At 40.8% G+C, this 12,434-nt stretch overlaps 1 protein-coding gene across 1 annotated transcript; it reads right to left on the reverse strand.

Annotated features, from left to right (window-relative positions):
- Window positions 1–559: 559 nt before the first annotated feature.
- On the reverse strand, window positions 560–2,649 carry LOC129776953 (uncharacterized). Its single transcript, XM_055782919.1, has one exon. It carries the CDS (start codon window positions 2,545–2,547, stop codon window positions 1,663–1,665), a length of 885 nt encoding a protein of 294 aa, XP_055638894.1. The 5' UTR covers window positions 2,548–2,649; the 3' UTR covers window positions 560–1,662.
- Between the last annotated feature and the right edge of the window lie 9,785 nt (window positions 2,650–12,434).

The following is a 12,434-nucleotide window of genomic DNA, read 5'->3' on the forward strand; positions in this document are numbered from 1 at the left end:
TCCGAGTGGCGCTCGCTTATATACCGATTGGTGATTTCAATAGCCTGTTTTGAAATCAATTTTAAGACTATTGAAACAAGTTTTTGGATCAAAAAGTAACAAGTATATAACGCGTAGACATTCTATCTTTCGAATGAAGTGTTCATCATACCATTTCGTTCAGTTGTTTAGGAGCTATTAATGCTCAAAATCTCGGTCTCCGGCGTAACGCTTTCGTTTTCGAAACTTTGATTTTACACACCGGTATAGAAATGAAAGACGTAGTCCTACGTCAAAACATGAATACGTATGATTTAACAATCGAACGGAATTCGCAAGAAAAAAGTGACGTTTAGAAACCACGTGAAAAAACACATTTGTACGAAAACTAGAATTGTTCAATTTTCGAAAGTTCGAATGAATGGATTTGATTCGTACGAAAACAAGAATACAAATGGTACATCCTTTGGAACGATTTCTTTTCATTCGAAAACAAGAATGAGGGTGATTGATTTGTTGATATTTTGAATCACGTATGGGGGTAGCTCAGATTATACTGATCGTGAGGTGGATAAATTCGGGTTTGTTCTGAGATATAGAAGATATTATTATTCATCAAAATTGTACAAACGATTCTTAAAAAATTATTCTAACCTTGACCTACACTAAATACTTCTCACTATTCAAACGAGTAAGACAGAGCTAAGAACAAGAGTATGCGAGATGTCGATTATTAAACATAATAGTCATGTTATATCTCTACAGTAATTAATACAAAGAGAAAATAAAATTACAATCCCATATGTTCAACAACTATATTTTTCACGAGCATCCAAGTATTCCTCCTCATCTTTGAACCAGCGTTTGATTCGGCAAACTAACGCACCAAGCAAATAAATCGTGGGATGAGTCCGAATAGTTGGTATTGAAATACCGAATCATCGAAGTATAATCGCAAACTCGTCATTCTAAAACATGCGCTTAATTTAATGGAATATTATCGCATACAAGTTGTACCTACAAAACGTTCAATCGTCCGAAATTATGCAACCGACATAACGTTCAAACGCCCTTTTATTCACGTTCTATTACAATCAGCAATTGACATGTCTCTTATAAACGGGAATGAACACTTGCACCTAACCTCACCGAGTTCATTTTTACACGTAACTGTCCGTGGCAATAATGATAGACACAAAAAGATTAAGTGAAGTGTAAGTGACGTGAAAGCGTATGTGGCAGTGATGTTCGTGATCAGGCCCACAATAAGATTAAGTGAAGTGTAAGCGTATGTGGCAGTAATGTTCATGATCAGGCCCATAGTATAATGACATCGAATTTGGTGAGGGCAAAATAGAGTTTCGAATGATCTCTAGGTGCTCAGCCAGGTATAACGGAATTTACGTAGGTAAAGCTTCTCGTTGTAAAACAAATTTGTTTATTCTAGAATCGATCGTTTTAACTCTACAATTATTGTTTGAACACATAACTTAGCATACCTTGTCATTAGGGAAGGGAAGCAAAACTTGATAAAACTAATTCAAAGATCGAACAGAGAATCGTAATTATATGGAACGAAAGATTCTATACTATGTGATGGAAAAAAATAAAATGGTCCTCGAAGGTTTGTATACACTCAGTGAGTCAGTCTATGCACAGCATCTTAATATCACAAATCTCAATTTAACTAAAATATATCGGGTGTACCTGAGCCCGTGTCAACTTCCTTTTGCACAATGGACATTTTTTTCTCAGTTGAATTTCCTGACTGATACAAGAATAACAAAAAAGATGCCCACAGATGGTTGACGACGGATCTTTCTTGAATATTGAATCAAAACAAATCGGGCAGATAATCGAGTTGGATGAGGCTCCGCCTTCCGAAGAGGATTCCAGGTCTACTGCAGTTGTCTTAGTGCGCTTAGGTGGAGAACTATAAACGATTCCTCCAGCGTTTCCTGGTTCATGACTATATGGCTGCATATCGCTAATTGAATCATCAAGAGTAATTGACTCCACAATTGGTACATTAATATCCAGTCTCCTACGTCGATTCCTCCTTCTCTGCCTGGAGAGCGTTTCCATATTTTCGTCAATGGTTGAACTTAGATCTATAGTTGCAACCGTTGGAATGGGTTCCCGGTTTGTCTCCGCTGTTACAATGCAATCATCATTGTCTGCATCTCCATTCCGTTGTGGATTTGGTGCTTCTTCGTGAACTACATTATACAAAACGGTATCATCCGAATCATCACTTAGTACTTCAATCTCCTCTTGTTCGGGACGACTATTTCCAGTTGCGGTGATCGAAACTCTATTGAAAGTTGCACTGTCATTTTTTGCAATATTCCTAGGATTTTCGTTGCTACTAGTGTGAGCTTCTGAACAATCTGATGTTTCATGGGCTGTCTCGAATGATCTTTCGGTGATTGTACTATCGAACAGGTTTTCAATTGATTGATCTAACGTATTTCGGTTCGAAAGACTGGAATGTGCTGATAGATAAGCTTCTGCGCGCTCGATCACATCAGTCATGCTTTCATTCAAGTCTTCGACGCTTGTATCCATCACGGCTTGTTCTTTTTTGTAAAGATAACTTTCGAAAACACCAGAAACAATTAACAGCTTTTCAGACGTTTATCATTTTTATTCGTTTTCGCAGGCTTTTGCTACGACAGTTCATCCAAAGCTACCAATACATAAGGTGGTGCAATTTTTTTAAAATTATTCCTAGCAGCGTTGCCAAGTATACACTGAGAGAAATAATTAGTAAATATAACGAATTTTTTGGTAAATACTACCAATCTATAGTCATTTTCGACCGTACTAATAAACACATATGTCAAGCAGAACAATGATTCGGAAGCCCAATATCGGCTACATTTTCTCGCCGAAAATGCACGTATCAGAATTATATCCTTATTATACCTCCGTATTGCCTTATGGGAACAATGAAAATGGTTAATACGCGCTTTTCTCACCAATTTTCAGATATGACAATATCCAAGCTTACTAATGTTATCGAGTAAAATATACTAATCTCTGGTAGGGATGCGGGTTTGTTGACAATATGTACAAAAAATTTGTACATTCTACTAATTTTGCATTACCAAATGTATTTAGTAGTTTTCGACCGAGGATTTTTCTAAGGGTAATATTCAAAAATAAAGAAACATTGAAATAAAAATCAGGAAATATTCCTAAACTGAAAAAGCGACGCTTGGCAGAAATTGAATCCTGAGCTCATGGGTTAAGGATCTAAAATAAAGAAGCTTTGCTTTCGAATTTTCTTTTTTTGAATGAAAATCGGCATAAAATGACTTAGTATTTGAATATTTTTCGCAGCGAAAATCTAACGGATTTTCTTGTAACTTGCATTTGCTTCATACTGCTTTACATAATTTTTAGTGGCGGATACAACCTTTAGGCCTTGTTTTCACTGCAGCGGAGCGTCAGCGTGGATTGGGCGGGGCGTGTGATGCTTACGATTAATCGTGTGTGTTCTCACCGATGTGTTCACTCCAGGCTGACGTGTCGTGAGCGTGGTTTTGGCGTGTGGCTGGCGTTCAAACGAAAACACTTCACGCCGGCGATATTTGTACTTCTCCGCTTCTCTCTTGCATATTTTGGGATATCTCGCGATGTATTTGAATTAACACGCAACGCATTGCATTAAACACCTAACACTAATACCAGGAACAGACATACAGATGTACTTGCGTTGTACGTGTACAGCGTTGTACAAGTACCATCGTACCATGACAGACATACTTTGGTTGTACATTGTACCGTATGTCAAACTGACAATCAGATATTTTTCCAATTTCCACCACATATTTCAATGAAAAAGGTTTTTATTTAGTGTCTAAACTATCAAACACAACAAAAAAGTTTCCAATCTGAGTTATTAACTTAAAAGAAAGTCAATGAAAAGAACGTTTATCAAGTGATTTGATTCTGCTTGTTCATGCTACCCACCACTAACCGTCTATGGCGCTGCGCACAGTACAACTGTAGCCATGTACAGCAGTAAAACAGGTCGGTACAGGTACAGCGATTGTACCGAGTTGCTTGCATGGTTCTAGCGCTGTACATGGTGACAGACATACAATTTTCGAAGTACAACGCAAGTACAGCTGTATGTCTGTCATAAGTATAACTAACGGACTTGTTTTCTTTCATTTGGTTTAAAATAAATAGACGTTTGTTCTCCTTGATGGTTGACAACATAATCCTTTTATTCACGTTCTATTACAATCAGGAAAGTTCTTAATTCTAGTACTTCTGATACAAATGTTAAACTGGTGGGAGAAACCTGGAACAACTATTTACTGATTATCCAATCAGAAGTAAGTGAATTGAAATGACAAATACCAATATGCACACGTGAACGCATTGTCGCTATGTTCTAGGCGTGTGCGGATGGCTCATAGATAAAGCGAAAAAATATAATTGCTTAGCGCGATGGGTGTTCCATAAAATACGATGCCATGAGGCCGTTTCTAGTATGGTGCAACATGTATATCGATTATTGAGTCAACGCTTAATGCTTGGGAACACAAGTGCCCTAATTAAGTTGCAACACTTGTGTGAGATGGAAAAGGTTCAGCTATAATGGATTAGTTGTGAATTGACATGACCCAGTGAAGATATGTCATGCATGAAATTATGAATAAGCATAAACAACGTATGCGTGGGAACATCTAGAAAATAAACCAATTCTGGTTTCAAGGGTTGTAATTTTCTCTAGAAACATTAAGATCAATTATTTATGATCTTTTGGAAATCTGGTATAGCACAATATATTTGTTTATACTAGTGACATAATTTGATTTTTTTGCGTTTTTTTTACGTTTTTCACCGTCCGATTTTTGTCCCGGTTCGTCCAACGATGTTGGAATATTTACAAAAAAACCAATTTTTATTCTTTCATTCAAAAACACACATTGACAATTTGTATAAAACACGCCGAAGACACGCTGCTGGCACGGTGCAATGTGAGTGAATTAAAATGTCGTTGCGAGAAGTGAACACGCCACTTTGACGCCCTGCTGCAGTGAGAACATGGCCTTATTATTTCTATTCCTAATCTATTTCGACACGACACGTTTGAGTCATGTTAGATTCGACGCTTATGTTTCCCGAGCATATAGCATAAAGGGCGAACACAAAATTTTTGCGACACCGAAAATGTCAAGCCAATTTTCTTATAATGTTTAAAATCAAACCAAAATTTTAGGGTAGTTTTATACATATATTTACTTCAAAAATCAAAGGAAAAGTTAATCGATGGAGCCTTGAGTGTAAAATTGAACGCATTTTCGCTTGATGCCCTCCATCAAAGTCTTTACAGTGTCATCCGGTACCAGTTTCTCAGTTTTTTTTTCCATTTTCTTAACATGACCTTCTCGTCTTTGACTGTCTTCTTGCTCTTCCGAAGTTCCCGCTTCATTATTGCCCAGTACTGCTCAATCGGGCGCAGCTCCAGACAGTTTGGTGGGTTCATGTCCTTTGGAACAAAATGGACAGAATTGGCCTCATACCACTCCAGGACACTAGAATAGTGGCATGATGCCAAATCTGGCCAAAATAGCGGAGCTTCGTCGTGCTGCTGCAAGAACGGCAAAAGGCGCTTCTCGAGGCACTCAGATTTGTAGATCTCGCCATTTACTGTGCCCTTTGCCACGAAAGGCTCACTCCTCAGTCCGCAAGAGCAGATGGCCTGCCAAACGAGATATTTGGAGGCGAACTTCGACATTTTCTTCTTCTTAAATTTGTCGTCCACATCGAACTTGCTCCTGCCGGTGAAAAACTCCAACCCCGGAATTTACTTAAAATCGGCTTTTATATACGTTTCGTCGTCCATCACACAGCAGCCATATTTCGTCAGCATCTTCCGTGCCCGAGTTTTAGCCGTCGATTGTTGCCGCTCATCGCGGTTTGGGAAGTTCTGTACCTTGTATGTATGAAGTCCAGCTCTCTTCTTTGCATTCTGGACGTAGCTCTGCGACATGCCGATCTTTTTAGCCAAATCACGGCTTGAGACGTTGGGATTTGCTTTAATCATCCGCTTCACCTTTCCCTCCGTCTTTTTGTTCTCCGGTCCCGGTTTTCTTCCAGCTCTTTTGCCGTGGTCCAACGTCAACCACTCCTGGAACCGCTTCAACACTCTGGAGACGGTTGAATGGTGAATGTTCAACATTTTTTCCAACTGCCGGTGCGACGGGTCAGGAAATTCCAGGTGTTTGGAAAGAATTTGTTCTCTCGACTCGCGTTGGTTCACCTCCATTTTCGTTGAATCGAAAAACACGACTTCGAGTTTGACAGCATGTAGACAATACACATCAATGAGAAAGTGTGCAAAATTTGGTTGATTTTACCCAATGGTAAAAAAGTTATGCCCTGTTGAATGTGTCGCAATAATTTCGTGTTGGCTCTTTACATATCAACGGAAGTTTCATTCCTTCTACAAAAAAACCTTTCTGGATTATACACTGCATGAAAGCTGTATATTGTGTTATAGTTCGCTCGATTTTAGAATATGCACACATTGTTTGGGCACCATACTATCAGCATTGCATTTTACGTGCAGAGGCTGTTCAGCGCATGTTTGTGAGGTTTGCCTTGCGGCATCTACTTTGGGATAATCCTCGTAATCTCCCCAGCTATGAGCATCGGTGCAAACTCATCGGACTTTAATCACTACAGGATCGTCGAACTCGAGCATCTGCAATTTAAATGTCCAACAACGAGACCTGCGGACTGTAGACATCTACAATGAGCATTAGGGTGCCAGTTGCCCCATAAAAACTGCAGCAGATCTGTGACGTGCGTAATGACAACAATAGGCTACTTGACTTGGCCTTTGTTAGTGACAGCAGTGAAGTTGAACTGATCGAAGCGCCATCTGCGATTTTACCTTTTGGCCGTTACCACAAACCGTTTGTTCTCCTTCTGAGCACACAAAGTACATTGGACGACCGACATACGATAGAAGCAGACAGAGATTTTGATTTCAACCGATGCAATTGTGTGGATAGTGAATGTAACCTCCCATTTACATCTAACGTATTTTGCCTGAAATGCGCAGCCTACCCTTCTATACACACCGCACCAATGCGACTGCCATTCATATTTCGCCCGTTTTGAGGTTTGTCCCGGCCCTGCATCATTCAGCCCAATCACGCAGCATGAGTTCTCGGGCTTTTTTCGTATTCGGACTGTGGTGAAGGTAAAGGCTGATTTAGACGATGCCAGTCAGCGCTCTAGTTGAAGTATCCAGTGAACAGAGAACAGACACTCTGTTCAAGTTACTTGTACCAGTATCGAACAAGTAATTGGCCTCTAACTTAAACAGAGGGTCTGTTCTCTATTCACTGGATACTTCAACTAGAGCGCTGACTGGCATCGTCTAAATCAGCCTTAAGTCGTGTTCTCTGCGACTGATATCTGAAGCATCTCCAAAATGGCTGGTGTTTGAGTGGCTCGACTTCCACATTGGCGATCCTGCCAGGAGCTGAATTTTTTTTCCAGCTGAAAAGAACAAATAGGATATTGTCTTTTAACCACTTAGAGACCGGCCATTCTGGAGTTACAATTTTGTGCTATAATGTAATTGATGTAAGACAAAAGGAATAGAATTTACCGGGAGACGGAAGACATGTGATTTGTTTAACTTGTGCGGTAATATAAGACAAATGGAATAGAAATGTACCGGGAGACGGAGACTGTGTTTGTGTTAACTAAACGGAATGAATTTAAGGGAGACGAGAAAGGTGTATTTTTTTCTCGTGCGGTGAAGTAAACTAAACGGAATGAAATTATCGGGAAACGGAAATCGTCATTTATCTTCCTCGCACGGTGATAATTAGCTAAAAATATTAATGTATTAGTTTTTAAACCGTAAAATTAGCTTACTAATGCAGTTTCTTGAAAATATTGTCATTTTTCTCGTTTTTTATTACCATTTCGCGGTCTAATTAAACTTAAATCCGGTAGTAAAAAAACTAATGGAAAAAATGTTAATTTGGTAGTGGATCGAGACAACCACACTTTGTGCTGGCAGCGGATCGAGACGACCGCGCTTTGGGTGTTGGCAGCGGATCGGGACGATCGCGTTTTGGTTCATGTAGCGGATCGTGATGACCGCGATTGGTGAAACTGATAGCGGATCGGGACGACCGCGTTTGACAGATATGGTAGATGAATATGGTAGATGAACACGGTAGCGGATCGAGACGACCGCGCGGAAAAAGCAATAGATTTTGAATCTAGCTTACATTATTGGAAAAAGAAGAACGAACAAAGAGCGAATTTGGCGGCCGGGTAAGATGAAGGATATGAAAGAATGGGTGAAGTCGTGTCCTGTTTGCACAATAAACGGTAGATCTGAGAAGCGCACTCCTTTGACACGAATTTTTGCCCCATAGACGGTATGGGAGACAATTGGATTAGACTTCAATAGCCTCTTCTCTAAATTCGGGGGTATATTGGTGTTGTTTATTGTGTGCTATCGTTCTATATTCGTATTCGCCAAATCGGTGAGTTCCACCAGCTTCGAGCCCAGCAGAACGGTCTGTCAGAGAGCTGCATGAAGCTGGTAAATAAAGCGATGATCGCAGTATCTGCAAGTGAAACAAAGGCACGAAAAGGAATTAAACGCGGTAATTCACGCGTATAACGCTGCAGCACATTCCGTAACAGGTATTCTGCCAAAGGAAGTAGTGACGGGTAGGTAATTCAGATGGAGACTTCTCCTGGTTTACCGTGGGAAAGTAACTTTCGATTATATTCTGCTCGATGTGAGGGATCGGAAATCGAAAACTGATGTGAAGGCTCGACAAGACGCAAGAAGACTCGTTAATGCCGTATTGCATAAAGAGATACAGTTGTGGTTGAGCGTCAGTCTCGTGCAATAGGGTAATCAGGATTCGACCCACGTAAATATACGGCAACGGAAGAACTAAACGACATGCTAATTTTGAGCGATGAAAGCTGCCAGGCCTTGAAAAGACATGTGTCGCAGGCAATGAAAGCGCACCATTGGAAACGCTCGGAAAAAGCTATCTCTTGAGAACATTCGGAAGTTGGTAGAACCCACCAGGACACTACTGTACATATATCCTAGGTAAGAATTCCACAGCCTAGCGTTGTCAAACACCCATTACTAGCGAAGAGAACTCCTGAATATTTGAAAAACTTTATAAGAGTTATTGAAGATGAATAAATTTTGAATTTAACAAGTTCAAGCAACATGTTCTATCATGTGTTTGACAGCACAATAAACTATTTACACCTGAGTTTCACTGAGTTTTTTTTTGGGAGAGGGATGATGTGTGGATAGTGAATGTAATCTCCCATTTTCATCTAACGTATTTTGCCTGAAATGCGCAGCCTACCCTTCTATACACACCGCACCAATGCGACGTAGCCCTGCCATTCATATTTCGCCCGTTTTGAGGTTTGTCCCGGCCCTGCATTATTCAACCCAATCACGCAGCATGAGTTCTCGGGCTTTTTGACGTAGGACTACGTCTTTCATTTCTATACCGGGGTGTAAAATCAAAGTTTCGAAAACGAAAGCGTTACGCTGGAGACCGAGATTTTGAGCGTTAATACCTCCTAAACAACTGAACGAAATGGTATGATAAGCACTTCTTTCGAAAGATAAAATGTCTACGCGTTATATACTTGTTACTATTTGATTCAAAAACTTGTTTCAATATGTAGAATTAAAAACACCTCAATCTTTTTTATTAACTTTTTATTGGATTATCCACAGAGCGTAATCTTTTCACGACCTTCGTGTCCGAACTCTCACTCGCTTCCCCCCTCTTTCTTCGCTTCAGGTGTCTATCCCTTTTCTCACCACTCTTGTAGTGATGCCAGATCCTACACCTTTAACTTATTGAACTTAAAGGGACATATAGTCCTGGAACTTCACTGGCTCAGATCGTTGACGTTTTGAGCGACAAGATTCTTCAACGATCTCTGATGAATTGCTCGTATGAGTTGAATCCTTTGGTGACAATCGATGAGACGATGTTTCCGGTTCTACTGGCTTATTTGGAACTCTTTTCAGGTGCGTTACGTTTCGCCGAAATTCTACTCCAGATTCTGAACGAACAACGACGTCAAATCCAACCTTTTTCTGCACTTGGAATTCTTCGGGTGAATAATCTGCTTGCAGTTTATGATCTTTCCGCATTCTCTTTACAAAGACTCGATCTCCTTCTTTAATATCGCTGTATTCTGCTCGACGTTTCTTATCAGCATACTCCTTCCCCATCTGTTTTTTAATTTTGTCTTCATCTCTTATCGCTTCGTCGTCTATGTGCGTTGGTATTCGTGGCAATTTACTCTTCATGCACCTTCCGAACATTAGCTTTGACGGAGGTTGGCCTGTCACCGAGTGGTTCGTTGCGTGGTATATTAGTAAGTACTTATATAGCTCATCTCTCCTATCTTTACCGAGCTCCTGCGCGATCCGCAAGCGCTTTAAAATGGAACGATTTTGCCGCTCAACTTGGCCATTCATCTGAGGCCAATAAGGTATTGTATTCACGAGTTTTATACCGTGCTCCTCACAAAAAGTCCTAAACTCTTGACTAGCAAATTGCGGACCATTATCTGCTTTAATCAGCGATGGTAGGCCGAAACGGCTGAATATCTTCTACAAATTCTCAATCGTATTTTTGGAATCAGTACACGTTATTTCGCATATCTCTAGATAGCGACTATAGCAATCGACAACGACGAGCAAGTATTGACCATCCGGGAGCGGTCCGAGGTAGTCAATTGAAATATCCTCCCAGGGTCCAGAAGGTAACTCTTTACGAAGCATGGGCTCAGGAACATCAGGAGCTGACACTAAAACACAACCTCGGCAATTTTTCACGAATGATTCTACATCAGCGTCCATTTTCGGCCACCATACAGCTGTACGTAGGTGTGACTTCATCAGATTTACACCGGGATGTCCATCGTGTGCAGTGCTGATAATCCGATTATGCAAAGAAGCAGGAACTACTATGCGATCTCCTCTCAGCAGGACGCCTCCTACGTTGCAGAGCTCTACAGAAATAATACGGTAAGCGACAGGTAGTAAATCAATGGTTTCATTATCCAAACACTTGAAAATGTTCGCAATATCTGCATCGTCTCGCGTAGCATCAAGCAATTCTGACCAGGTAACAGCCACAGTGGTGGCACTCACAGCCCTCACAGCACTCACATATGATGTACAATAATTTCTTCTGCTGAGTCGAATGGTTCCGGAATTGAAATGGAGAGACGCGAAAGTGCGTCAGCAGCGTTCTGATCTCCTCTTATATGAACGATATCATAATCAAAACACTGTAATCGGAGCACCCATCTTTCTATCCTAGAACACGGACGGGACTTAGGAGAGAAAAGGAAGGACAGGGCTTTACAGTCCGTAACCAGGTTAAATTTCTTTCCCAAAAGATAAAACTGAAACTTTTCAACGGCCCACACTAATGCCAAGGCCTCTTTTTCGGTCTGGCAATACCTCTTCTCAGTTTCCGTCAATGATTTCGAGGCAAAGCTGATAACTCTTTCTTCTCCATACTTGTTAGTTTGAACCAACATTCTCATGTGAACGTTCCCAAAAGAATCTCACTCCCTTTTTAATCAGTGCCCTCAATGGCTCATCTAGCGTCGCAAGGTTGGGAATAAACTTATTGAGATGGTGCTATGCCAGATCTGGTTATTTTGTTGCCTAGAAACTCGACTTCACTCGACTCGACTTTTCATTACTTTTTCAAGTCTAGTATTGTGTTCCTCAATATTCCGACCAACAACAAAAATATCGTCGAGATACCAATGAGTGCCATCACATCCGCATAAAATTTCATCAATAACCTTTTGAAATATTTCAGGCGCGGTAATGAGACCAAAAGGAAGCCGTTTGAATCTAAACAATCCTTTGGTCGTAATAAAAGTAAGGATGTCGCGAGACTCCGCATCAACGCTAACTTGAAGAAACGCCTCCGCCTAGACGAGCCAAAATCTGCTCGATCACAGGCATTGGATGATGTTCTCGCAGAACTCCTTGGTTCACTCTCCGAAAGTCCACGCACAACCGAAGTCCTCCGTTGGCTTTCGCGACAACCACCAGTGGAGAAACCCAAGTAGTAGGCCCAGTTTTCTGCTCGGTGATATCATGGCTTAACATATCATCCAGTTTCTGATTCACTTCTGCTTCTAGTGGAATCGGCAGTCGCCTAACAGGCTGAACAATAGGTTTGATGTCTGGTTGCATGTGTATATGGACTTCGACATCCTTAATACAAGCGAATGGCTCCACTTTCTCCACCTGATTCACGTTAACTCCCACCTTGAGCACCTCCAACTTTTGACGTAGGATTACGTCTTTCGGGAACATATTGGGGTACAAATTGAAAAATGAAAATCGATCGCATCGTGAAAAATGT

Source organism: Toxorhynchites rutilus, chromosome 3 (assembly GCF_029784135.1).
Source record: "Toxorhynchites rutilus septentrionalis strain SRP chromosome 3, ASM2978413v1, whole genome shotgun sequence".
Lineage (NCBI taxonomy): Eukaryota > Metazoa > Arthropoda > Insecta > Diptera > Culicidae > Toxorhynchites > Toxorhynchites rutilus.

Excerpts from the sequence above, each read along its gene's own strand:
- LOC129776953 (XM_055782919.1), bottom strand. The coding sequence starts at position 2,547 with ATGGATACAAGCGTCGAAGACTTGAATGAAAGCATGACTGATGTGATC.